The sequence below is a fragment of the Gobio gobio genome, assembly GCF_949357685.1.
Source record: "Gobio gobio genome assembly, chromosome: 23".
Classification (NCBI taxonomy): domain Eukaryota; kingdom Metazoa; phylum Chordata; class Actinopteri; order Cypriniformes; family Gobionidae; genus Gobio; species Gobio gobio.
Window position 1 is genome coordinate 38,357,162 of NC_137119.1, and position 24,983 is coordinate 38,382,144.

Consider the following 24,983-nt stretch of genomic DNA (forward strand, 5'->3'; position numbering starts at 1 on the left):
GAAAGACAATATGACACAGCTTATATTTTCAAAACCTTACCAAGTGAAAACGAGATGTCTCCGGACTGGGTCACTGGGTCTGTTCCCAGCCCAGAAAGAAACCTTATAGCCCAAATAGGTCTTTGTTTTATCAAAGTTGTGCATATTTATAGTTTTATAAATGCTTTTGTTTATAATTATCAATTTATTGAATAATTTATATTTTATACAGAGTTTTTTGTTCTGAGTTCATCTCTTTGTTCCATTTAAAAAAAAAATTCATATTTTTTATGATCACTTTGTTGTTCACTATATATAGATATAGATAGATATATATATATATATAAATATATATATATAAATATAAAATAACCTGCGTTTATATATATATATATATATAAAATAACCTGTGTTTGTTTTTGTTCTAGAAGGCATTACGACCACTTTGGTCCAGGGGTCACAAAGTAACGCAGAATAAATATTTTAAAGCATGCTTCCAGCAAGAACACAATGACATATCCACCACACTGGCAAACGCCAGGTTGATTTTGTTTTATTCCCAAACATGTTCTGTTTTTTTTTGTTTTTGTTTTTTCGGGACCAGTCGAGCTTGTCTCTTCATCGTTCACACACACATTGAAACACACTGCCCTTTGAAATGATTTGGAATGATAGATCTGTCTGCATCTGATTCTTCTCGTTCGATTTACTGTGCCTGCTCTTGTATCCAATGTCAGTTTGATCACCCGTTTCTTGTGTATTAAGTTTGATTTGATGTACTTGAATTACAGATATGCAATCACCACCTCTCTGACCACTGCCAATCATCCCGATCAATCAACATAATCAGTAATCAATATGATTAAAGTAATTAACAACCTTGATGTGTTTTCATGCTTTTTTCCTTCACAAGTATGTATTAATGCACTTCATCACCTTCTATTTTTTAACAAGTTAATGTTTTTATTCAGCCAGTCACACATTAGATTGATCAAAAGTGACAATATTGAAGTCTTGACTATTTCAAATATTATATATTTTCTATTCATCAAAGAATCCTGAATAATCACTAATCACAATATCATATCAGAATGATTTCTGAAGGATCATGTTTTTGTTTTTTCAACAAAAAAAACAAGACTGGAGTAATGATGAAAATTCAGCTTTGCATCACTGATTTTACATTTTAACATATATTTTAATAAAAAAGTATTTCACAATATTAATGATTTTACTGTATTTTTGATCAAATAATTGCAGCCTTTAAGACTCTTCTTTTAAAAACATTCACAATTAAGAATTTTGAACACTTTATGATTTGTAAAATGACTGTAAAAATCATGTTTTATTAAACAATTGTTTCTTTACCCAACCAATCAACTGGCTTGTGATATTTATTGTGATGCACTATGAAACATAAAACTATGCACTTAAATCTGTTCAGATGTTTTATTTTGTTAACATTATTGAAATGCTATATGAAACCGTCCCCATGTGAGCAAAAATAATAAAAATACAAAGTCAGCGAGCCAGACATATAAAGCATTAGAGAGTTACACGTAGCTTGTTGCAGCAGAAACACAACAGCGCTCAAGTTCAATATTGATTAGGAGGAATAATGGCAAACATGCAAAACATGAAGAAATAAATACGCATTAATCATCTTTCATTTCAACTTTAAATCCCTGGATTCAGCAAAGACATTTGAGCAAGACCAGGACTGAAATCACTAACGTTTTCTTTTCTGCATAATTAAATCCCACTGTATTTTATTTTACCCCAACTTCTGTTAAAAACAAATAAAAGATGCACATCCGAAGTGCCATTCATATTTATGGGGAATATGAGATCTGTTTAGTGTCACATTTTGGTGTTAGATTTAACGACAGCAAAAATCCTTCAATGACACTCGTCCCGGTGTCAGTACTCCAGACCCCTCATGGTGGCGATGGTGGACGACAGTCTGCGTGGGAGGGGTTTGGCCGTCTGCCGGTATTCGTCCGGTTTGGCACGAAGAAGAGTGACGATATTCTGGAGGGTTCTAGAGGTCTGCAACCCCAGCGCATCCATAACATTACTCAGGTACTCTGTAATGACAATAAAAATAAACACACAAGTGTCAGACAAGTTCTAAATTATAGTAAATCCTTTATTTTAAAGAAAAAAAAACAGGCAAACTATTCAAAAAGGACTATTCAAGTTACTATTTTTAATAAAAAATTCTTAGTTTCGCAATAATTCTCTCTACACACACCGATCAGGCATAACATTATGACCTAATATTGTGTTGGTCCCCCTTTTGCTGCCCAAACAGCCCTGACCTGTCGAGGCATGGGCTCCACTAGACCCCTGAAGGTGTGCTGTAGTATCTGGCACCAAGATGTTAGCAGCAGATTCTTTAAGTCTTGTAAGTTGTGAGGTGGGGCCTCTATCAGACTTGTTTGTTCAGCACATCCCACAGATGCTCGATTAGATTGAGATCTGGGGAATTTGGAGGCCAAGTCAACAACTCAAACTCGTGCTCCTCAAAACATTCCTGAACCATTTTTGCTTTGTGTCAGGCGCATTATCTGCTGAAAGAGCCACAGACACCAGGGAATACTGTTTCCATGAAAGGTTTACATGGTCTGCAACAATGCTTAGGTAGGTGGTACGTGTCAAAGTAACATCCACATGGATGTCCCAAGGTTTCCCAGCAAAACATTGCCCAAAGCATCACTGCCTCCGCCGGCTTGCCTTCTTCCCATAGTGCACCTGGTGCCATGTGTTCCCCAGGTAAGCCACGCACCTGGCCATCCATGTGATGTAAAAGAAAACTTGATTCATCAGCTCCGTGGTCCAGTTCTGATGCTCACGTGCCGACTTTTGGCGCTTTCGGCGGTGGACAGGGGTCATCATGGGCACCCTGACTGATCTGCGGCTATGCGGCCCCGTACGCAACAAACTGAGATGCTCTGTGTATTCTGACACCTTTCTATCAGAACCAGCATTAACTTCTAGAGCAGTTTGAGCTCCAGTAGCTCGTCTGTTTGATCGGGCCAGCCTTCGCTCTCCACGTGCATCAATGAGCCTTGGCCGCCCATGACCCTGTGGCCGGTTCTCCACTGTTCCTTCATGACCCTGTGGCCGGTTCTCCACTGTTCCTTCATGACCCTGTCGCCGGTTCTCCACTGTTCCTTCCTTGGAGCACTTTTGATAGAGACTGACCACTGCAGACCGGGAACAGCCCACAAGAGCTGCAGTTTTGGAGATGCTCAGACCCAGCCGTCTAGACATCACAATTTGGCCCTTGTCAAACTCGCTCAAATCCTTACGCTTGCCCATTTTTCCTGCTTCTGACACATCAACTCTGAGGACAAAATGTTCACTTGCTGCCTAATTTATCCCACCCACTAACAGGTGCTGTGATGAAGAGATAATCAGTGTTATTCACTTCACCTGTCATAATGTTATGCCTGATCGGTTTATGTCCTGTCACACCACAGGATCAGTGAAAATCAACAAGTGGAGGAAAAAATGTATATAAAATTTTTAAAAACTTAAATTAATATGTAACACTTGCACACAATTTTCTTTTATGTTGGTGATAATGGTGCCATGATGTCAATAATGCTGACGTCATAATAAGTAATGATGATGTCACCTATGTCAGTGGCCAGCTGTTTGGTTGCATGCAAGCTCAGCTCAGGAAGCTGTAGGATGACGTCACAATAGGTCTGCATGGTCGCCCTGGCGATAGAACCCAGCCAATAATCCGCCGTGTTCTCCAGCTCAGGGACGTCGTCGCCTACAGAGATACACGTCATATATTTGTGTAGGAAAGCAGGGTTTCTGCAGGTTTCACCAAGTCAAATTTTAGACTTTTTAAGACCATTATGAATTAAATTTAAGACCTAGATCACGCAATAAAAAAAAAACGTACAAAGGAAATGCAGAATTACAAAATTACTTGCAAAGCAAATTAATTTATTCAAATTGAACAAAGTATTAGTAAACTTGCACTTCCTCATAGCTCAATCTCAGGATTTCACTTCTGAGGTCAAAATGACTGATTTTGTGGTGGTCATTTCCAGTTTTGTTGTTTTTTTCATAGGATGCCACATTAACCATATTTGATGCACAATAGTCACACATGACAATAAAACAAACAAAATGCATGAATCCTGTTTGGTATTACAAAAAAAGGCTGGTCCAGTTGTGTGCCATCTAGCTTTATAACATTATCGCTAGGGTGGGAAATATGACCAAAATCGTACAAGTAAGCAATTGCTTAATATAAGTAGAAAGTTCTCAAGTAAACGGTCATTAATAAAATAAGAACTTATTAACCAATTACAATAGGACAAATAAATACAACCTAAAGATACGGATACAAACAGTGCTTTAAGTTGAAGTACCGTTTTTTTCCCTGTTGTTGTTGTTGTTTGTTTAACATTAACACACAGACAGGAGCGGGTATAAGCTATATTAGTATGCTTTCACTTTAAGAACTACAGTAATGTGCAGATCCAATACTGACACACATCCCAAACTTTTTTACTCAAGACATAACCGCCAATAAGAACATAGGGATATGAATGTGTGTATGATTGTTCAAGAGTAAGCCTAGAAATAGACACATTCGGTACACTCTCGCAAGCTGACAGGCGACAAACGCGTGCACAGAATCCACAGCCAGTCTGACGTCGGTCTGTGTGTCTACCGAATTGTGCTATCGGACTCGTAATACTTTTATTTGGTCATTATGCGAGATGGCAGGTGAGAAAGATTCACCTTTGCTTTCACGATCGCATGAACTGGAAGAACTGGAGGACTGAAGCTGAAGAATAAAATCCGTTTGATGCGTCTGTGGTACAATCCGAAAGAGACCCGCGCCAATAACACGAAAGCTGATTGGCTGCTATATAAGATGCATGCTGGTCTCATTTGTAGTTGTAATACAGCGAACTATAGTTGGACTAGCGAAAGAAAGAACTACAGCAGCCCGGAATAAACACACACACACACACACACACACACACACACACACACACACACACACACACACACACACACACACACACACACACACACACACACACACACACACACACACACACACACACACACACACACACACACACACACACACACACACACACACACACACACACACACACACACACACACACACACACACACACACACACACACACACACACACACACAAAAGCGCTGCGGGAGCATTTCAATGAGCATTAGAGGTAGCGTTACATGGACATAGGATAATTTAAGACTTGTTTAAAACTATTTAAGACCTAGAACTCAATATTTCAGAGAATTTAAGACTTTTTAAGGCCTAAAATGTAGATTTTGAAATGTAAGACTTTTTAAGACCCCGCGGGAACCCTGGAAAGGGCTTTCTTGATTCCCACCGCTGGGATGTGTGCTTGCGTTTACCCTGTTCTGGTGGGTAGGGCAGTTTGCCGGTGTGTAAGGCCAGTTCCAGTGCTGGATCCTCCTGAGTCACGAATGGCTCCAGATGCAGAGGCAAAGACATGATATACTGGCCAATCTATAGACAAAGAACAGACATGTTTAATTGCACCGTTTAACCTTCCTCTTGTCCAGTGAACACCAGTGGCTTGTGTTTGCCCTGTAGGAGCGTCTTGTGATTTGTCATCATGTTTGACATCATAAGGACATTGACTAACTCTCAGATGATGTGTTAATATGGTCTTACATTAGTGATGTACTCCTGCGGTGACAAACTGAAGGCCGGGAGGTCATCCGTTAGCGTTCCGCCCAAAAGAGCAGAACCGCGAGCCTTAAAACATCAAAAGCACATCGAATCAAACAGGATATTTCTAATACGTCATAGTGGCCTAAAACACGCTGTGCAAACGCACCTCTGGTTTGTTGAGAAGGAAAAGCTGCTGTTTGATTTGCAGGAACACAGAGTCAAACGCAAGCTGATTGGCCTGCTGGTTGAGACGCGTCAGAGCGGCACGAGTCTCGGCCAATAAGCTTGAGTTTCCTGTTCCTTTCTCCTGCACAAAACACATATGCATAAAACGTCACCTTTACACTTAGAGCTGTACAATAAAAGCACACACACACACACACACGAGGTAAACCTTGAGGGAGTGCAGCGTCTCCAGTAGATTATTATACTCCGCCGTGTTGGTCTGCAGGAGGTAGTTGTATTCCTGCCATGGGTTCTTTTGGCTCCGCCTCTCAGCCGCACCCTCTTGTAAGCCACTCAGACTTCTGGGGTTAAACCCCTCCCACAAGAAACGCCCCGCCCTCCCAAGGATCCTGCCAATCACAATGAATCACAACAACAACTATGATACATGACAGACAATCATTTTGAATCATTATTTTGCGTAATAGGCATGTTAAAGGTAGAATTGAACCCTTTAGAGAGCCTTGAGTAGTATAAAGCAATTAAATAACTTTCACTAAATATAGGTTAAAAACTTCACATAGTAACTGATACTCTGAAATTTATGCTCAAGTCACACAAAATTCTGCCAGCTTCCCACTTTGGGGAAAAAAATATCCATTTATGATATTTGACATTAAATATTTTTTACAATTACATTACTACATTAAAATAAAAAAAACGTACTTTGATATTAATATTAATCACAGTATTTCTATGGTCAAATAGTGACATTTATTACTAGTACATTATAATCAAAATATACTTTGATATTAATATTTATTACAGTATTTAAAAGGTCAAATAGTGACAATAATACATATTTATATCAAAGTATATTTTGAATATTATGTAGTAAATGTAGTTATTGTCACTGTTTGACCATTTAAATTCTGTATTAAATAATCATATCAATTACTACATTAATAAATATTCATATCAAAGTGTATTTCAAATATAATGTAGTAATTGTCACTATTTGACCATTTCATTATTTATTAGTAATAATTATTAATATTTAAATTCCGTAATAAATATTTATATAAAATATTTATATCAAAGTAGATTTCAAATAAACAGTATTTAAAATACTACATTATAATCAATATATACTTTGATATGAATATTTATTACACTATTTAAGAGGTCAAATATTGACAATTACTACATTATATTCAAATTTATACTTTGATATTAATATTTATTACACTATTTAAAAGGTCAAATATTGACAATAATTACTACATTATATTAAATATATCCTTTGATATAAATATTTATTACAGTATTTAAAAGTTGAAATATTGACAATTACTACATGATATTAAATGTATACTTTGATATAAATATTTATTACAGTATTTAAAAGTTCAAATATTGACAATTACTACATGATATTAAATGTATACTTTGATATAAATATGTATTACAGTATTTAAAAGTTCAAATATTGGCAAATACTACATGATATTAAATGTATACTTTGATATAAATATTTATTACAGTATTTAAAAGTTCAAATATTGACAATTACTACATGATATTAAATGTATACTTTGATATAAATATGTATTACAGTATTTAAAAGTTCAAATATTGGCAAATACTACATTTAATCAAAATATACTTTGATATGAATATTTTTTACACTATTTAAAAGGTAAAATATTGAAAATTACTACATTGTATTCAAATTTATACTTTGATATGAATATTTATTACAGTATTTAAATGGTCAAATATTGACAATTACTACATGATATTCAAAATATACTTTGATATGCATATTTATTACAGTATTTAAATGGTTAAATATTGACAATTACTACATGATATTCAAATTTATACTTTGATATGAATATTTATTACAGTATTTAAAAGGTCAAATATTGACAAATACTACATTGTATTCAAATGTATACTTTGATATGAATATTTATTACAGTATTTAAATGGTCAAATATTGACAATTACTACATGATATTCAAAATATACTTTGATATTAATATTTATTACAGTATTTAAATGGTTAAATATTGACAATTACTACCATTATATTCAAATGTATACTTTGATATTAATATGTATTACAGTATTTAAAAGGTCAAAAATTGACAAATACTACATGATATTCAAAATTATACTTTGATATGAATATTTATTACAGTATTTAAATGCTCAAATATTGACAAATTCTACATTATATTCAAAATATACTTTGATATGAATATTTATTACACCATTTAAATTAATAATATAATAATAATTTGTTACATTTATATAGCGCTTTTCTAGGCACTGAAAGCATTTTACGTAGAAAACGAAATATTGACCATTACTACATTATATTTGAAATGTACGTTGATATGAATATTTATTACAGAATTTAAAATGGTCAAACAGTGACAATTATTACATTATATTCAAAATACACTCTGATATAAATATTTATTACAGTATTTAAATAATAAAAAAGCTAAATTTCTTAACTTTTCATGACTCTCCTTATTGGTTGTAATATATTTTTCAAATACATTTGTGCGCTGAATTGTCATGTGAATTCAACACTTTCAATTATTGTATCACAAAATTATGCAATCCCAAATTCCCAGCATTGCTAAGTTTTTTCCAAAATTATACATGGATGCAAATTGTTTCTAGATGAAATATCTTTTATGACTAATGGTTTTCTTAAGACATGTTTATTATGGGTGAAAAAATGGATAAAATAGATTTCTTACTTATTTGAAAGCTGCTGTTCAAATGCTCCACATTGTCTCAGGAGCTCTCCACAGGTTGCAATGATTCTAGAAGATACAGGGACAAATTGAATTATATAACTTTACATACTTTTATAAACAGAAAACGTTAAACTTATTGCTCAATTTCATAATTAATAGCAAAAAGAAACCGCCCAGTAATTAATGGAAAAGAGAAACCCCGCCCACCTGACAGAGTTCTGGAAAGCCGTCCAATCCTCGGTGAACACCTCAGAAGTGTGTGTGTCCTCTAACTTATACTTCTTCCGGATTGATTGGAGTGTGACAGAAAAATCTGACACGTACCTTAGAAAAAATACAAGAGAATAAGCTGGAGAGCGTGGCTGACCTGTGGGCTGTGTGTTTGTCTCTGTGTTTAAGCGTAGTAAATGTGTGTATGATTCATACTTGCTGAAGAGCGCTCGAAGGGCTTTGATGAGCCCACACACACCGAGACCATCCGTGAACTTCACACAGCGATCGACGGCAGCAGCCGCCAAACCAAACACCTTCTGAACCGAGTGTGTGAGCTCCAACACACAGTCCAGAACCTCACCACGCTCCTAACACACACACACACAATCAATAAAACACACGGTGAATGCTGTGAGTGTAGAAAATAGCAATCATTTTAATAAATTCATACAACAAAACTAATTTGTGAATATGTAACTACACACTCTAATCAGCATCTGGTAAGTAAATCCAGTAACCGCTCAGAAAGATTCAGTGAGCAATTTGTTTAATTGATTCAATCTGAGAATGAGTTTGTGAGTGCATTTGACCGATTCACTAAAAGAATCATTTGTTTGCAAATCGTTCTCAGTATCCTTTTTATGCCTCATCCTATATCGTTCAGACCCTAAACTCACAACTCAAAGCATCATTTCAGAAAATACCAAAGATTCCTGGAAACCAGTGTGAACGCTTATACTATGCATTTGTACAGGTTCAAGATCGAACATGAAATCGTCTGTTTGCTCACCAGTGGAACAGCACTGAGTTGGATCAGTAAGTTTGTCTCCTCTAGTTCTCCGTACTGCATCTGATAAGTCGCATAAGGTGAATACACACTTGATACCAGCTCTGCCACCTTCAAGAGGTTACACTCGCCTAAAACACACACATAAAGACAGGAAAATGTAATGTAAGAGTAAAAAAAAATCTCACATTCACAAAGAGCATATACAAGAACCTCTTTAAAACTGAATCTCACAAAGAAATGTCCAGGCAAAAATTGTGTTATTATTATTTTAAATTGCATTCATTTTGTTAACTAAAAACAGAGAATTACACATTTTTAGGAAAAATTAATTACTTTTTAATTACTGTAAATTATGTACTTTGTTACTTCAAATGTTCTTCACAACTTAAATTGTGTAATATAAATGTTTATAGGGGTGGGATCTTTCGGTACCTCGCAAATTGATTTTCAATTTTGAATCAAATTTCGATTCTATATATGCATAGATTTGATTCTAGTTTACTGTTTTGTGTTACCTTTCCTATTTGACTGCGGTAGACAGTTTAACAGGTCTTGAAGAAAAAAATCCCACTGAATTAAATGTGAAACTTGAAATGTGTTTTGTTTTTCTTCCCATTTTAGTTGACCCAATATTATTATTTAGCTCACTTGAATCATTACACACATACACACACATGGCTGGCAGTCTTCTGTAATTAAAGCACTGGCTGACCTGACTGGCCAGTGGCTATACAGCCCCATACACAACAAACTGCGATGCACTGTGTATTCTGACCAGTGTTGGCAAGTTCCTGAAAATTAGTAATTAGTTACAGTTACAAATGACTTCTTTTAAAAGTAATTTAATTACTTTACCAATTACTGAATATCAAAAGTAATTAGTTACTAGGGAAAGTAACTTTTAAGTTACTTTTATGTCTGCTTTTAAAATGTAAATATGAATAGTACTGACCAGTCAAACACAAACATAATTTTTAGACCTATTTATTGTAATCAACAGGGCAAAAGGCCTTTTTTGGGCAGCAAAAGGGGGACCAACACAATATTAGGTCATAATAGCAAGCAGTAGTATAGTGTTTAGTGTCCAGCAGCAGCAAGCGTTCCCACGGCGCAGCTGGGAGAGCTATACTGGGAGAGTTATGGCCTTTTTACACCTGCTCACTTCATTTGTTTTCTCTGACCAGATATCTATCCCATTGTGAAAAGACCAGAAGTAAATGACGGATTTAAATCCGATCACTCAAACAACCAATTCAGAAGGTGCAACACGCGTCGCCGCAAATGAGTAAAGCAAGCCAACACGCAAACTGCCGCAAGCGAAACTGAAAGTAAGTCTAATATGCTCAAAAACACAATCATCTTCATTAAAACTAATGAGACTAAATGATCTTAGCAGTGCTTAGTTCGCTCTCTCTCATATTGCGGTCTTTGATCTTTTAACTGATACATAAAATGCAGCTCATATGTTTTGCTTTCGTTGACGTGAACTCCGTTAAATGTGCATATAGCGAGGGACTTGATGATCGGATTATATTTGTTTTGCGGAGAGGTGTAAGGCAAGACAACCTGCATGTTTTTATTTTTATTTTTTTTGATTGTGTTCCCCGTTTTGTTTGAGAGCACCTACGCCTAACCTCAACTTACATAGAAAATGCCTTTTTACTGTGGCGGTGGTGGGGATAGTAGTTTAAACTAATTATTATGATGCTTGAAGTGTTTGATAACTATGGATTTTATTATAGGCAAGACAAGTCAAGTGTTGATTTGAGAGGGCAAAGCGTTGGGTTAACTCAATGTTCATTTAACAAACAAAACAAATGCTCCAAATATTTTTTCTAAATTAACTTAATAAAGAAACGAAACATAACTACTTTGACATTAAAAACAAAACTGAACTATTTGAATGGCAGCAGCAGTGTGTAATAGGGAGGATAAAAAAGAAAGAAAGCAACAAAAAAAACACGGGCCAGGCTAGGGCCTAGATCTTAGCTTCTTGTCTGCAAGCGTTCATTTTTCACAAAAGAGTGTAACGCGAGTAACGAACTATTTAAATGTCAATCACTGTAATTGCGTTACTTGAATAAAAAAATATTTAGTTACTTGCGTGTTACCGCTAAAAGTAGTAGAATTACAGTAACATGTCACTTTGTAGTGCGTTACTCCCAACACAGATTCTGACACCTTTCTATCAGAACCAGCATTAACTTCTAGAGCAGTTTGAGCTCCAGTAGCTCGTCTGTTTGATCGGACCACACGGGCCAGCCTTCGCTCCACACGTGCATCAATGAGCCTTGGCCGCCCATGACCCTGTCGCCGGTTCTCCACTGTTCCTTCCTTGGAGCACTTTTGATAGACACTGACCACTGCAGACCGGGAACACCCCACAAGAGCTGCAGTTTTGGAGATGCTCAGACCCAGTCGTCTAGCCCAGGGGTTTTCAAACCTGTCCTGGAGGACCCCCAGCACTGCACATTATGTCTCCCTCATCTAACACACCTGATTCAACTCATGAGCTCATTATTAGAGACTGCAAGACCTGAAGTGGGTGTGTCAAATATGGGAGACATACAAAATGTGCAGGGCTGGGGGTCCTCCAGGACAGGTTTGAAAACCACTGGTCTAGCAATCACAATTTGGCCCTTGTCAAACTCGCTCAAATCCTTGCGCTTGCCCATTTTTCTGCTTCTGACACATCAACTCTGAGGACAAAATGTTCACTTGCTGCCTAATATATCCCGCCCACTAACTGTGATGAAGAGATAATCAGTGTTATTCACTTCACCTGTCAGTGGTCATAATGTTATGCCTGATCGGTCTATGTATGTATGTATGTATATAATGTATTTTCACACATACAAATACAGACCAAGCTGTGGCTGCATTGCTGCCTCCAGGCTGCGACTGAAGTTAGCCGCCGTCTGATGGAGCTCCAACAGCACTTCCAGACGACAGTCGCCAGAGCAACGCTTCAATGCCAAAGCAATGCAGTCTGGGATAGATGGCACCATCGCCCCCAACGTCTGGATCATCAGCACTGTGAGCACTTCACAGGGGTTTTTAAAGACCTACACACACACACACACACACACACACACACGCTTGAGTGACAGTGAAAGACATTAACATTCCATTGCAGTGAAGATGAGAGAGAGAGAGTGTGCGCGTGTGTGTGTGTATACCTGGCTGCACCACTGTAGCTGTGTGTGCCACGTGGACAGAAGCGTGTCGTAGAACTCAGAGAGCTGCTGCTTCAGAGAGGCGTCTGACTGACAGATGCTTTCCCACACGGTCAACAGTTGTGCCTTAAAACACACACACACATACATACATACATTTATGCGTTACGCTCAGGTTGATTCCACAGCCAAACTGAAAGCAGCGACAAAATAGCGTACCTTGTGGCATTTGTAGTAGTAAGTCAGTAACTGAGGCATTCTGTCCATCTCAGTGAAAACTCTTACAAAAAGCTTTGCTTGCTCTGAAACGGAACATACAAAAGACATGTTAAAGCATATCATAAAGCAGAATTCTGGTTCTAGCATCTGATTGGATGTTCAAAGCTGTAGCATGTACACACATACACAACCGTTCAAACGTTTGGGTTTGGTAAGATTTCTTAAAGTTTTTGAAAGAAGTCTCTCATGCTCACCAATCATTTATTTGATCAAATACATAATATTGTGAAATATCATTAAAATGTAAAATGACAGCTTTCTTTTTGAATATATTTTAAAATGTAATGTATTCCTGTAATCAAAGCTGAATTTTCAGCATCATTACTCCAGTCTTCAGAGTCACATGATCCTTCATAAATCATTCTGATATGATGATTTGCTGCTCAAGAAACATTTATTAGGGCCAAACACCAAAGGTGCGAAGGCACCTATTGAAATCGTTAGCGTTCTTATTCTTCTTCCGTTTCTTCTACTTCTTCCGCCATTGGAGTCTATGGCAGCCCATAGAGCCGCTTGTGGGAAAATTATGAAATTTGGCACACAGATAGAGGATAGTCCCAACTGTCACTATAGCAAATTTAGAGTCTCTAACTCAATAGAAACAAAAGCCTTTTTTCCTCTGATTCCTTGGCTCGAGACAATTTGATTGCACCCTATGATGTCATTTTCCTTCATGAAAATTCTCCCGCCATTTTTAATTAACCAAAATACTTACTTTTGCGAACTCCTCCTAGGCCGTTGCTCCAATTTTCACGAAAATTCAACCAGATCATCTTCAGACCATGCTGACAAAGTTATGGAATTCGTAAAAAACGAAAGTTGATTCGTCAAATCGTTTTCGATAAACGCGCGAACAAATTTTACATAGCGGTTGCGAAAATACACTTAAGGCTATATCTCCGCAACACTTTATTGTATTCAAACCAAACTTGGTACATCTCATCACAAGCATGACCTGAGACGACATGCAGTGTTTCGGCACAGCGCCACCTACTGGTCGGGAGAAAAATGGCTATTTTTGCTTAAAACTTCTGAACTGTTTATCCAAAAATCATAAAGTGTTCTCATTAGATTCGGGACGTCATGCCTGAGAAGTTTCAAAACAGCGCCACCTAGTGGATACTTTTTTTTCCCCAAACGCTTATAACTTTGGGTGTGGTTGACTTATTTTCATGGGAGTAACTTTTTTTTTTTTGTCTCCTGAATCCTTGCCGAGTCCAATGATACCAGACTTGCCAGGTTTCGGCGTATGGTTTGTGCAGCGTGGAAATTTAGCGCTTATAAAACATTAGCTGATATCTTCGAAACTGCTAGTCATATCGAGATTAAACCAGCGTCAGAAGTTCGGCAACATAGGTCGATAGCTACACGCTAATGCCCAAATGTCAAAATATTGATAGTAAGGGGTAGTAAATCCAATCATATTCAGGTGTCAGTCATTTTTTATGTGTTTTTTCATATAAATGTCTAAAACTCCAAAACAAAATTAGATATTTTCAACAAAATTGACACACATATGTATGGGATTGTGCCTCTTGGTGGCGCTATAATTAAACAAAATATGACATTGGCTCTATACAACTCAATGTTTTAATGTGGGATTTTAACATTTTTGCTTAAAATTGTCTTCACTCATTTTTTCAGTTGGTCTGCTGCTAGCTTCCTTGTTTGCATCGGTTGCGCTTGGCCCCGGTATTGCTGCTTGCAGCTATATTTATTATTATTATTAATGATGAAAACAGTTGTGCTGCTGCATATTATGGTGAAAACCGTGATGCATTATTTTCTGAATTCTTTGATGAATAGAAAAGAACAGCATTTATTTGAAATAGAAATATTTGCATCATTAAACTTTCATTTACTGTTACTTTTAATGCATCCCTGCTGAACAACAGTATTAATTAAAACCCCAAACATTTGATTAGTGACGTAATTAAAAATGTAGGTTCTTTAATCCAAAAGCATCATTCGTGTGTTTACACCTGGTATTATGATGTGTTTTGGTCGATCGGATCAGGTAGACGACGCTAAATACAGCAGTAAACACGCTCGAAAACCTTTTGAGCTTGTTCCTCTTTCGACCACTTCCAGAGGTAGTGAACGCATTCAACCGGATTGCTTTAGTAGTGTAAACCTGACCCAGACGGGATTTAAACTTTATCTGCCGGAGACCCAAGTTTGGTTTGAAGACAAAAAAACAAACCAAACACAATGTTCTCTCACCATTCCTTGTGGCTGAAATGAAAGGTGCTGCTCTCTGTGTTTTTTCGGTCGTCTCTGGGCGCATTCATTTGTAAATTGAGCACGTTTATTTTGTCCATTAGATCAAAATCTGAAAACCCCCATACATTTACCCACCCATAGACCCTCCCCTCAAAGAAATCAGGACAAAAGAGACAGATTAAAACGCCAGGTGTAAACGGGAATGTGTCTCCCTCGTCTACTTGTGATCCGATCGACCAGAACGTAAACAGGACCTAAGAGACTGTTTGTGTGTGTGTCACCTGTGGCCAGTGAGTTGAAGGTGGAGACGATCTGTGTGCTGGTGAGAGCTTCCAGACGGTTCTTCAGAGCCTCCAGCTGAACACACTTCTCACTGTAGTCTGGTGTGTCCACCAACATCGTCAAACTACCCTGCATGGCGGTCAGTTTACTGCTGATCACGGACACGTCCTGCAAACAAACACACATGGACATTTCCGAATGACGGCCACACTCATGTCAAGTGAGCGAAAACAGATGTGCAATCCGTCACCTGTGTTTTAAAGGTCTCCTCGATGTCGGCACTGAGAGTGCTCCACTTATCAGCTTCCTGTAGCGCTTCTGCTGCTAACTGCATACGAGACTTCACCTGATCAATCTCCACCAGCACCTGCCACACATGAGCACAGAGCAACGGAGAGATCAATACTATACACTACCCATCAAAAACACTAAACCAACTCTATAGTAAGTACACGTGTCAATTAATATTACTCTGTACTCATTTGAGTAAGTACTATGTAACTACATCACCTTAAAATAAAGTTTTATACTAATTATATAATATTCTTATTATTTTTTCTTTGGATTTGTTTTCAAAACACTCTGAACTAATGATTGTATAATTAATATTTTTACTTTAGGTTTATTAATGTGAATAATACAGTTTATTACTATATAACTGTTGTTATTAACAATCAAGCTATATCGCTTTATTTATGCACAGAATATGAAGTGATCTGGATGAGTGTATTTATGGTCACCTGCATAGACTGCACCGTGTCCTGTTCAAATTTCTTGATGTCCTCTTTAACCAGAATCATCTGATCCTTCAGGAAAGACGCTTCCTGTTTCAGAGCTTCAATATCCCTCAACACACGCGGCATATTCTGCAGCGCCTGATTACTGCTCTCTGCACACACACACACGCACACACACACAGCACACCAAAATAACACACACACAAAGATAACACACAACAACATCAGAGAGAGAGAGAAGCATTACTAACATTTTATTGTTTTGGGGGGTTTTGGAAGAAATTAATACTTTTATTCAACAAGGACACATCAATTTGATCAAAAGTGACAGCAAAGACATTTATAATGTTACAAAAGAGTTATATTCCAAATAAGTGCTGTTTAAACTTTCTATTAGGGCTGTGCGATATTGAAGAAAAATGCGATATCCTTGTTAAATAATGTGATATTCGATATGCGATACGATATTGCTTTAAGTGTGTAAAATCTATTTCTTTCCCCAACTGATATCTTTCACGTAAAGCATAACCGACTGTGTTTACATGAATACTCATCAAGACAGCTATTTTGACATAACTGTGTGTGTATTTGACCGTTCGAGTGTGTAACAAGACACACAAAAAAGAATGGCTTGTGCGCACGTTTCGGTGTGTGCGTGTCAGACAGCACGGGACTGCAAGGAGTTGTTTTTCGCAAGTTATTGTGTTTAATAACTCTTTGACGTCAAGCAAGTCCCATAAGTAACAGTCGTGTGCCCAGTGTATTCTCTGATATATGCGTCAACCTAAAACGTACGCTTTTCACAATGTTGAAGTAGCCTATTAAAATCAAAGATATTGCGTGCCCTTGCGATATGCATATTGCGATATGTACATTTGCGATATTTCGATAATTTCGATATATTGTGCAGCCCTGCTTTCTATTTATCAAAGAATCCTGAAGTAAACTGTATCACGGTTTCTACAAAACCTATGAAAACAGCACAATGTCATCATAGAATGATTTCTGAAGGATCGTGTGACACTGAAGACTGGATTAATGATGCTGAAAATTCAGCTTTGATCACAGGAATAAATTACATTTTACAATATATTCACATAGAAAACAGTAACTTTAAATTGTAAGTATATTACAATATTGCTGTTTTATTGTATTGTTTTATTAAGTAAACGCAGCACTGGTGATCAGAAGAGACTTCTTTCACAAATGACATGTAGAAGTGTGTTTTAAGTGTTCAGATAGTTCCTGCCCGCCTCTCTCACCTTCTATCGAGTTATTGACCTCTTGAATGAAGAGCTGCAGCTTCATGACCAGAGTAGAGGCGTGCGCGTCCGCTTTACCCGGCGCGTCTTTCTGAGCCACTTTAAACGCTCCATTCACCCAGTCCTTCACATCAAAATCCTCTGCCAGAAACTTCGAGAAGTCCATCTTCACCCCTTGAGTGGCCCTAGAGAGCCGGAGTCAGCATCTCAAACAGTCAAACCCATATGCAGAAAGCGAGGGGATATATAAACACACGTTTGAAATGTCAAGCGGTGTATATTTTGGTGTGTTTACTCACCTGAAATCTCTCCAGCACACCTTCACCAGTCTATTCCATAATTCTTGCCCACACCAGCCTTAGACACGAACATAAAATAAATAGCCCATGAGAAAGATATCACCATGACCACGAGATACAGTTCAAACAGTGCGATCGCTTCCTCCAGCGTTAATTTAATAGAATGAAACTGCTAAACAGTTTTTAGCTTAATGTTTTCAGTGTTTGTGCACCGCTTCCTGGTTGCGCTCGTCCTGAAATCTACCGGCGAGGGGGAAATACGATGAAGAAGCATTCCGCTTTCAAAACGTTTACCGGACAAAACCCGTTTTACAGAACCTAGTAAAGTGGAACAAATGTGTATAGACGTCAACTACTAATGTAGACAACTAATATTATTGTTAATGTATTTAAATATGTGCATTACACTGAAGAAATTAAAATAACTAATTTGAGTGACGTGGCTGTGTTGCACCTCATGTAGTTCGGGTGGGTAACATAAACCAAAATATATATTTTAAAAAAATAAATACATTAAAATTAAATTAAATTAAAAAACACAACGAAAGTCCACTGACAGGGAAAATTGATATTTTTGCTAGAAAATATTTTACATTTTGTTTAAATGAAAAAATGCAAATTTAAACGCAATAAATCAAATTAAAAATGACAAAGAAATAAAAACGATATATATATAAATTAAAACAAAATAATAAAGTAAAATAAATAAATTAAATTAAATAAAAAAAAGAACGAAAGTCCACTGACAGGGAAAATTGACATTCTGCTAAAAAAAAATTTTTTTATTTGTGTTTAATGCAAAAATGCTAATTTAACACAAAAAATAAAAAATATACAAAAAAAATATGACAACTACAGTTCACTGACAGGAAAATTTACATTCTGCTAAAATTATATTACACAAAAAAATAAAATAAAAATATGACAACTAAAGTTTATATATATATATATATATATATATATTAAAATAATAATAATAATAATAATAATAATAATAAAATAAAGTAAAATAAATAAATAAAATAAAATTAAATAAATTACATTAAAATTCAATTCAATTTAAAAAAGACAACGAAAGTCCACTGACAGGGAAAATTAACATTCTGCTAAAAAATATTTTAGATTGTGTTTTAATGCAAAAATGGCCATTTTAACACAAACATTTTTTAGGTTTTATCTATAAATGATTTTGATGTTGCCTTATATTCCTGCTGTAATACTCACAGATGACGTACATTGATTTTATGTGAAGACTATCTATCTATCAGCTCATTGCTGCCTCCTGCTGTCTCACTATTCATTTACACCTTCATTTGAGGTCAAACGCTGCAATATCACCCCTTCAAATGACATTGAAGAATATGAGCGTGTTTTTTAAAAACAAGATTCTCACTAATCACTTGCATGAGTGTTTTCGTTAAAGACAGACATGTTGAAGAAAGTCAAGCTGATAATCGAAATAAATACATTCTGTCATCTTTTTCTCACCCTCAAGTTGTTAAAGTTAAAGGAAGATATTTTGAAGATTGTGGTAACGGTTGCTGGTCCTCATTATAGAAACTAATACTATGGAAGTCACGGTAACCCACATCCATTAAAATGTTTTATTTTGTGTTCAGCAGAAGAAAGAAACTCAGGTTTGGAACAACATGAGGGTCAGTAAATTATTATTTTTTAACTATTCCTTAATATCAAATTAGCATTAGCAATAGGCCTAGCATAATCCAATCTTCTGTTGAAACGTGTTTTTATGACAAGCACTAAGTGAATTATAAAATAGACAGTTTTTACTCTGACAGCGTTTGTTTTTTACTCATTTCAGCATGTTTTGTTACTTCCTGTCCTTATCTTCCCCAAAGTTCCTGTAGCTCAACACTTCCAGAACCTCATCAGATAAGATCGACCATTTTCTGTTCGAGAGATAGTAAACGCTGACGTTATCAGTTTGGGTCAGAATTACACACATTGCAATCTGATGAATAAACACGGAGCAGAGATTATTGTATAACACATTCGATGTTACATAGCAATCTCTGAATCTCTTTAAAATGCAATGCAACTTTCAAGATGCTTGCTTTTCACGAATGCAGATCTGTCATGTTGATGTGTTGGAATATTGCAATTCGTATACCTGTCGTATGGTACATTAGAAACATTGCAAACAGTCTATAAGATTCAATCATAATTCTAGAAATTGTTATTAAAGTGTATGAATACTGCAGACCCAGTGTGCACCATTTGAATCAGGAATAACCCAGGTTTAGCTGTTATTTTCGTGTCTCAGCAGCTGATTTTTAGATAGTAGAAAAAGCCCACAAACACAAATCTTGGCACATAATGTCTAAGCATCATATCAAGCGATATCAAGTTGACCAAAGTGTTGGAACGCTGGCGTAGCACATGCTGAATGCTGGCACCATCCGTTTGCCATGTGTTTACTTGCTTTTGCGAAGACATCTGTTACTTTGTAGGGCACGCTTGAAAGTAGGACGCCTGGGTAGCGCGTATCATAAGGCAGAATTAGGTGTTGCCATCCATAGACGTTATTTAGGACGATCAGATTGAACTCACCTCAGGGCCCGAGAAAGATTGATCTGATAGCATCATTGCAAAACTACTGTTGATCTGACAGGCGCGTGACTCATTATGGAGAAAACAACTCTTAATTTGGTTGATCGTCTGGTCGGAAGACACAAACCGTACAAACAAAACTGCCATCACAAAAGCTCCTCTAAAGCCGCATGAATAAATATAGGCCTCGGGTTGATTCTCATCAACGTAGGCGTGGGGTTAAGAAGTGTGTAGTTTCACATTAACCTCAAATTTGACTATCACATCAATGATAATAATATAAACCATAGGCTTATTCTCATGTCTAAAACTGAACTATAGACTCACAGCGATTATTTTAAAAGCTCTCTTGCTGCACAGTTTATCTTGGTGGTTTTACCATTACATGTCGTCAAGTTTAATTTACTTGTATAGTGTTTTTCACAATACACATAGTTTCAAGTTAATGTTCACAACTCTTAAACTGATGGAGAACGTTACTTTTAGAAGTAATGCATTTACCTAGTTAGTTTTTATGGAAAATAATGTGTTACATTACACTAAAAAAAAAAAGGTTCTATATGGCACCAAAAATGGTTCTTGGCTCGTAATCATAGGGGAACCTTTTTTTAGTGCTATATAGTTAAAATAATTCAATAAAATAATTTAAAAAAATTTAAAAACAGTTTTGGCAAATAAGTTCACACCATAAGTTAAATGAATTTTAGCCTCAAGCTTGGTTTATATCCGCCGCGTCCGCACGAGCGAGAAGGTGCGCGCGGCAAAAATGCCGTCATCGGGGTGTGGACGGTCGTGTGCGTTAAGTGAAAACTGGACCATCCTGGCTTCAGAGGACACATATCAAGGTAGAAAGGCATCAAGGCACGTCCGAATCCAATGTTAGCTTCACTTCCTGCCTCCTGAGATTCCTTCATCGGATTGACACAAATTGACCTATGACCTATGTTTTTTGACCTATGTTTTCCACAAAGTTTTCCACAAAGCAGATAGAGCAACCATTGAATGACTACCATAGTATTTTTCCCCCTACTATGGTAGTCAATGGTTGCTCTATCTGCTTGGTTACAAACATTCTTCTAAATATCTTCTTTTGTGTTCAGCAGAACAAAGAAACTCATACAGGTTTGGAACAACTTGAGGGTGAGTAAATGATGACAGACTTTTCATTTTTGGGTGAACTATGCCTTTAAGGCAACGAGGCAACAAGTCTCAACTAGCTGCCTAGGTTTTCGGTCCGGATTTCGGATGCAGGCCCCCATTTCGCGTGTCGGCTGCCGGTGTGCACAGCATTTTTTGTAACTTTGCCCCGTGGTTCCGCTTCCGAAGTTGCATGACTTCGAGCCGATTCTGGTCGAGCAAGTGTGTCTGTACCACAATCTAAAGGAAACGCAAATTCACAACTGTACAGTAAAAGGGCGTCGCCCAAACAAACCTTTCAGCCGTGCTGCCAGTCTGGATTGCAGAAGAACGCGTGGAACGTTCTCCCACTGTTCATGCCACTGAATGCGAGCTCCGCAGCGGACTTCTTCCTGACAGTCAAAGCGGCATTGCCTCACGAAAGTGTGGACTCGTAGGAAAACCACAAGTGTTTATGGTGCCATATGGGACAGGCCCCAAAAACTCGCATTTCAGTCTTTTTTTGCTTTTTGGTATGGTTTAACTGGATCATTGAAGGTCAGCAGCCAGAAGACATTGGTTAATAAAGTTAAAGTTAAATACATAAAGTATAAGCTATCAGTATTATTTGACATTTAATTATTGCAGGTTTTATGTAATATTCTGAATTAGCATTTTACTATTTTTATTCATTTTGAGTAATACTGAAATAAAAAGTAAATGCAAAGCTCATTATTAATTTCGACATGGGGACAGGAGAGCTGTCAATCAATCAATCAATCAATAAATGGGGGGGGGGGGGTAAATTGTGTTATATATTTATATATATTTATATTTATATATAAAAGAAACTCAGGCCCCGTCCACACGGAGACGCGTAGCACTATACTTAAAAAATTTGTATCGTATCAGCGTTTTGCCACACGGATCCGGCATTTTCGGAACATAAATCCGATATTTTTTGAAACCGGGTCCCAGAGTGGATGAATCTAAAACCGACACCCTTGCGTTTTCGTGTGTACAGCCTATCCATATATTTTGTGAGGCACTGCGCATGCGCACATCAATATTGCATCATTTCATTACTGTATTTGCATTAATGTAAGGGTAGGTTTAGGTTTGGGGTAGGTCTAGGCGTTAATAAAACACATCTGGTAAGTAGCACATTTATTTATTATTTTATTGTGAGATTTTGACCTCTCTTCCTACTGTTGCTGTACCCCTTTGAGCCACAACTGTTCTTCTCCGTTTTAGTGTATTTCTGTGGCAAAATCACAGCGCCACATACTGGTCTGGCATGTATACTACAAAGTTTTGAGTCGGTTTCAGTGGTTTCGTGTGTACGCAGATATTTCTTGAGACGTGGGGGAAAACAAGCTCTGGCTTCGTGTGGATGTGGTTTTGTTGTATATTTACTTTACTAGTTACTTGGAAAAGTAATCCGATTACATGATTACACATTACTTGTGATGCATTACCCCCAACAGTGCTCTTAAAAATAAGGGTTGAGGGAATTTTCACAGCGATGCCACAGTTCTTAAAAGAACCATTTTGTCCTTGGTGCGAAGAACATTTTAATAATCTAAACGTTTTTTCCAATATAAAGAATCTTTTGTGCAATGGAAAGATTCAAAGATGTTACAGATTCTTCATGGAAGCATCGATGCCAATAAAGGACTGTTACTTTTAGTCGCAGATTAGTTGATATTTTGCGTCAGTATATGCAATCAAACTGTCGAATCGACCTACACAAGTACACTGTATGTGTATGTGGATAAAGTAGGACATAGGGGTGACCGGGTATGGTTGTAACATAAGCTAGGAGTCGTATCATTATTTCGATTATTTACCCACCTCCTCCCAGATCCCATATGAATGGTTTTCAAGGCTGTAATGATGCCTAGACAGCGGAAAAGAAAGACAGATGTGTCCCATCCATTGTTTTTTACATTTCATTCCATTTTTTTAAAGGAACTGATGAGGTTTCAAAGAAGGTCAGGTCAGTTGAGAAGACAATGTTGAAAGCCAGTGGTGAGGATCCTGAGACCTCAGACTATGACAACTTTTATGCTGTCTTTATGGAGCCATTTGGCAACTCAAAGCCAAAGGAAGTGTGGGTAAAATGTGCCCTATGCAATCTCTGGGGCCACCACTCCAGGGTTAAAAACACTGATTTTCATCATTGTTACTCTGATTAGAATAATCACACATAGACATACATTTACACGTTTTGTTTTGTTTTGTTGAGATACACGTTCTTACACAGATATACTACAGTCAAGGGCTCATTAAGCATAAATATTGTTAAGGAAGTTTGTTCTAGACTCACTCCTTAGTCAAACAGTGGATATGGGCTGTGGTCAGTCACAGAAAGAGACATATTGTTCTTTTGAATTGTTTTTGAAGCATATTGCATAACGTGCGGCCACTGTTTCTGCTTGTTTTGTCTAATTGTTACAACCTACCCCATTAGTGGGGATTGATTGTTACAAAGGCACACCATGTATTTGACATCAACCAATACGGGTTGTGATATTCTTCCAGAGGTTTGAATTGGTGCCTTCTGTAGTGAACAAGTGTTGGTACTTTGTGTAAAAGTTTGAGCATTCTAGCTCAAAAATTCAGTGTTACAGATGCTGAAAATTGAAAGTGTTACAACCATACCCGGTCTCCTGCTATATACCCAAGTTTAAATAAAGAGATTTAGATAATATTAGCTATATATTATCACCCAGCTTTTTATATAATGAAATAGGCAATTATAGCCATGTTTTTAGGCTTTCATTGCAGTTTAAAGCACTCAACAGAAGTGTGATGATATTGGTTAGGAAACGTCTGAAACGTGTCACGTCAAATTTGTTGATTTGAATGCTCAAGTGTGAAAAGCTTGGAGATGATAAGAGATAAGATGACTGACAGACACGAGAGAGAGAGAGAGAGAGAGAGAGAGAGAGAGAGAGAGAGAGAGAGAGAGAGAGAGAGAGAGAGAGGCAGGCACAACTGAAACTCTCCTTTTCATGTTCACATGAGACCAGAGACAACAGCAACTTCAGGTAGACTTTCTATCACTCTTGCATTTATTATATATTTTAATAGCATGCCACAATCTTGTATTTTAAAAATTAAATTTCTTTAAACTAAAGAAAGCATTTTAGTTTCATTTAGTAATATTTGATGATTTTATAAGCCTATTTTATTCACTTCTTCAGTTCAAAAGCAAATAAAGCCCCACAAATCCTCAGTAGACTGTGAAAATAAGTTTATTTAGTCAACTATTTAGTTAGTTCAGATAAACTGACAATCTGACAGTCATCTCAGTCAAATAATTGGTTCATTTTACAGGCATGCACCATTAAACAGATCATAATGTAAAATTTGCAGTGTATAAT

The 24,983-nt window shown here is 36.9% G+C and overlaps 2 protein-coding genes across 5 annotated transcripts in view; one reads left to right on the forward strand and one right to left on the reverse strand.

Moving 5' to 3' along the window:
* Window positions 1-927: 927 nt before the first annotated feature.
* On the reverse strand, window positions 928-18,373 carry cog7 (component of oligomeric golgi complex 7). 4 transcript variants are annotated; one of them, XM_079806275.1, is made up of 18 exons: window positions 17,908-18,373; window positions 17,609-17,793; window positions 16,350-16,498; window positions 15,860-15,976; window positions 15,609-15,777; window positions 13,045-13,127; window positions 12,829-12,951; window positions 12,516-12,714; window positions 9,650-9,777; window positions 9,073-9,227; window positions 8,854-8,970; window positions 8,647-8,712; window positions 6,096-6,276; window positions 5,868-6,008; window positions 5,702-5,785; window positions 5,419-5,533; window positions 3,623-3,766; window positions 928-2,066 (listed from the first exon to the last, which is right to left on the reverse strand). In XM_079806275.1, exons 2-18 carry the CDS (start codon window positions 17,772-17,774, stop codon window positions 1,900-1,902), a joined length of 2,304 nt encoding a protein of 767 aa, XP_079662401.1. In that variant the 5' UTR covers window positions 17,775-17,793; window positions 17,908-18,373; the 3' UTR covers window positions 928-1,899. The 4 variants fall into 4 exon arrangements, with proteins under 4 accessions (XP_079662401.1, XP_079662402.1, XP_079662403.1 ...); XM_079806276.1 differs by having other exon boundaries at window positions 17,609-17,814; window positions 17,908-18,142; XM_079806277.1 differs by lacking the exons at window positions 15,609-15,777; window positions 15,860-15,976; window positions 16,350-16,498 and having other exon boundaries at window positions 17,908-18,149.
* A 3,655-nt stretch (window positions 18,374-22,028) lies between these two features.
* LOC307119768 (interleukin-4 receptor subunit alpha) overlaps window positions 22,029-24,983 on the forward strand; it is a 22,111-nt gene continuing 19,156 nt past the window's right edge. Inside the window, exon 1 of the mRNA XM_079806292.1 lies at window positions 22,029-22,152. The gene's annotated coding sequence lies outside the window, so the exon portion shown is untranslated. The remainder of the gene's footprint in view (window positions 22,153-24,983) is intronic.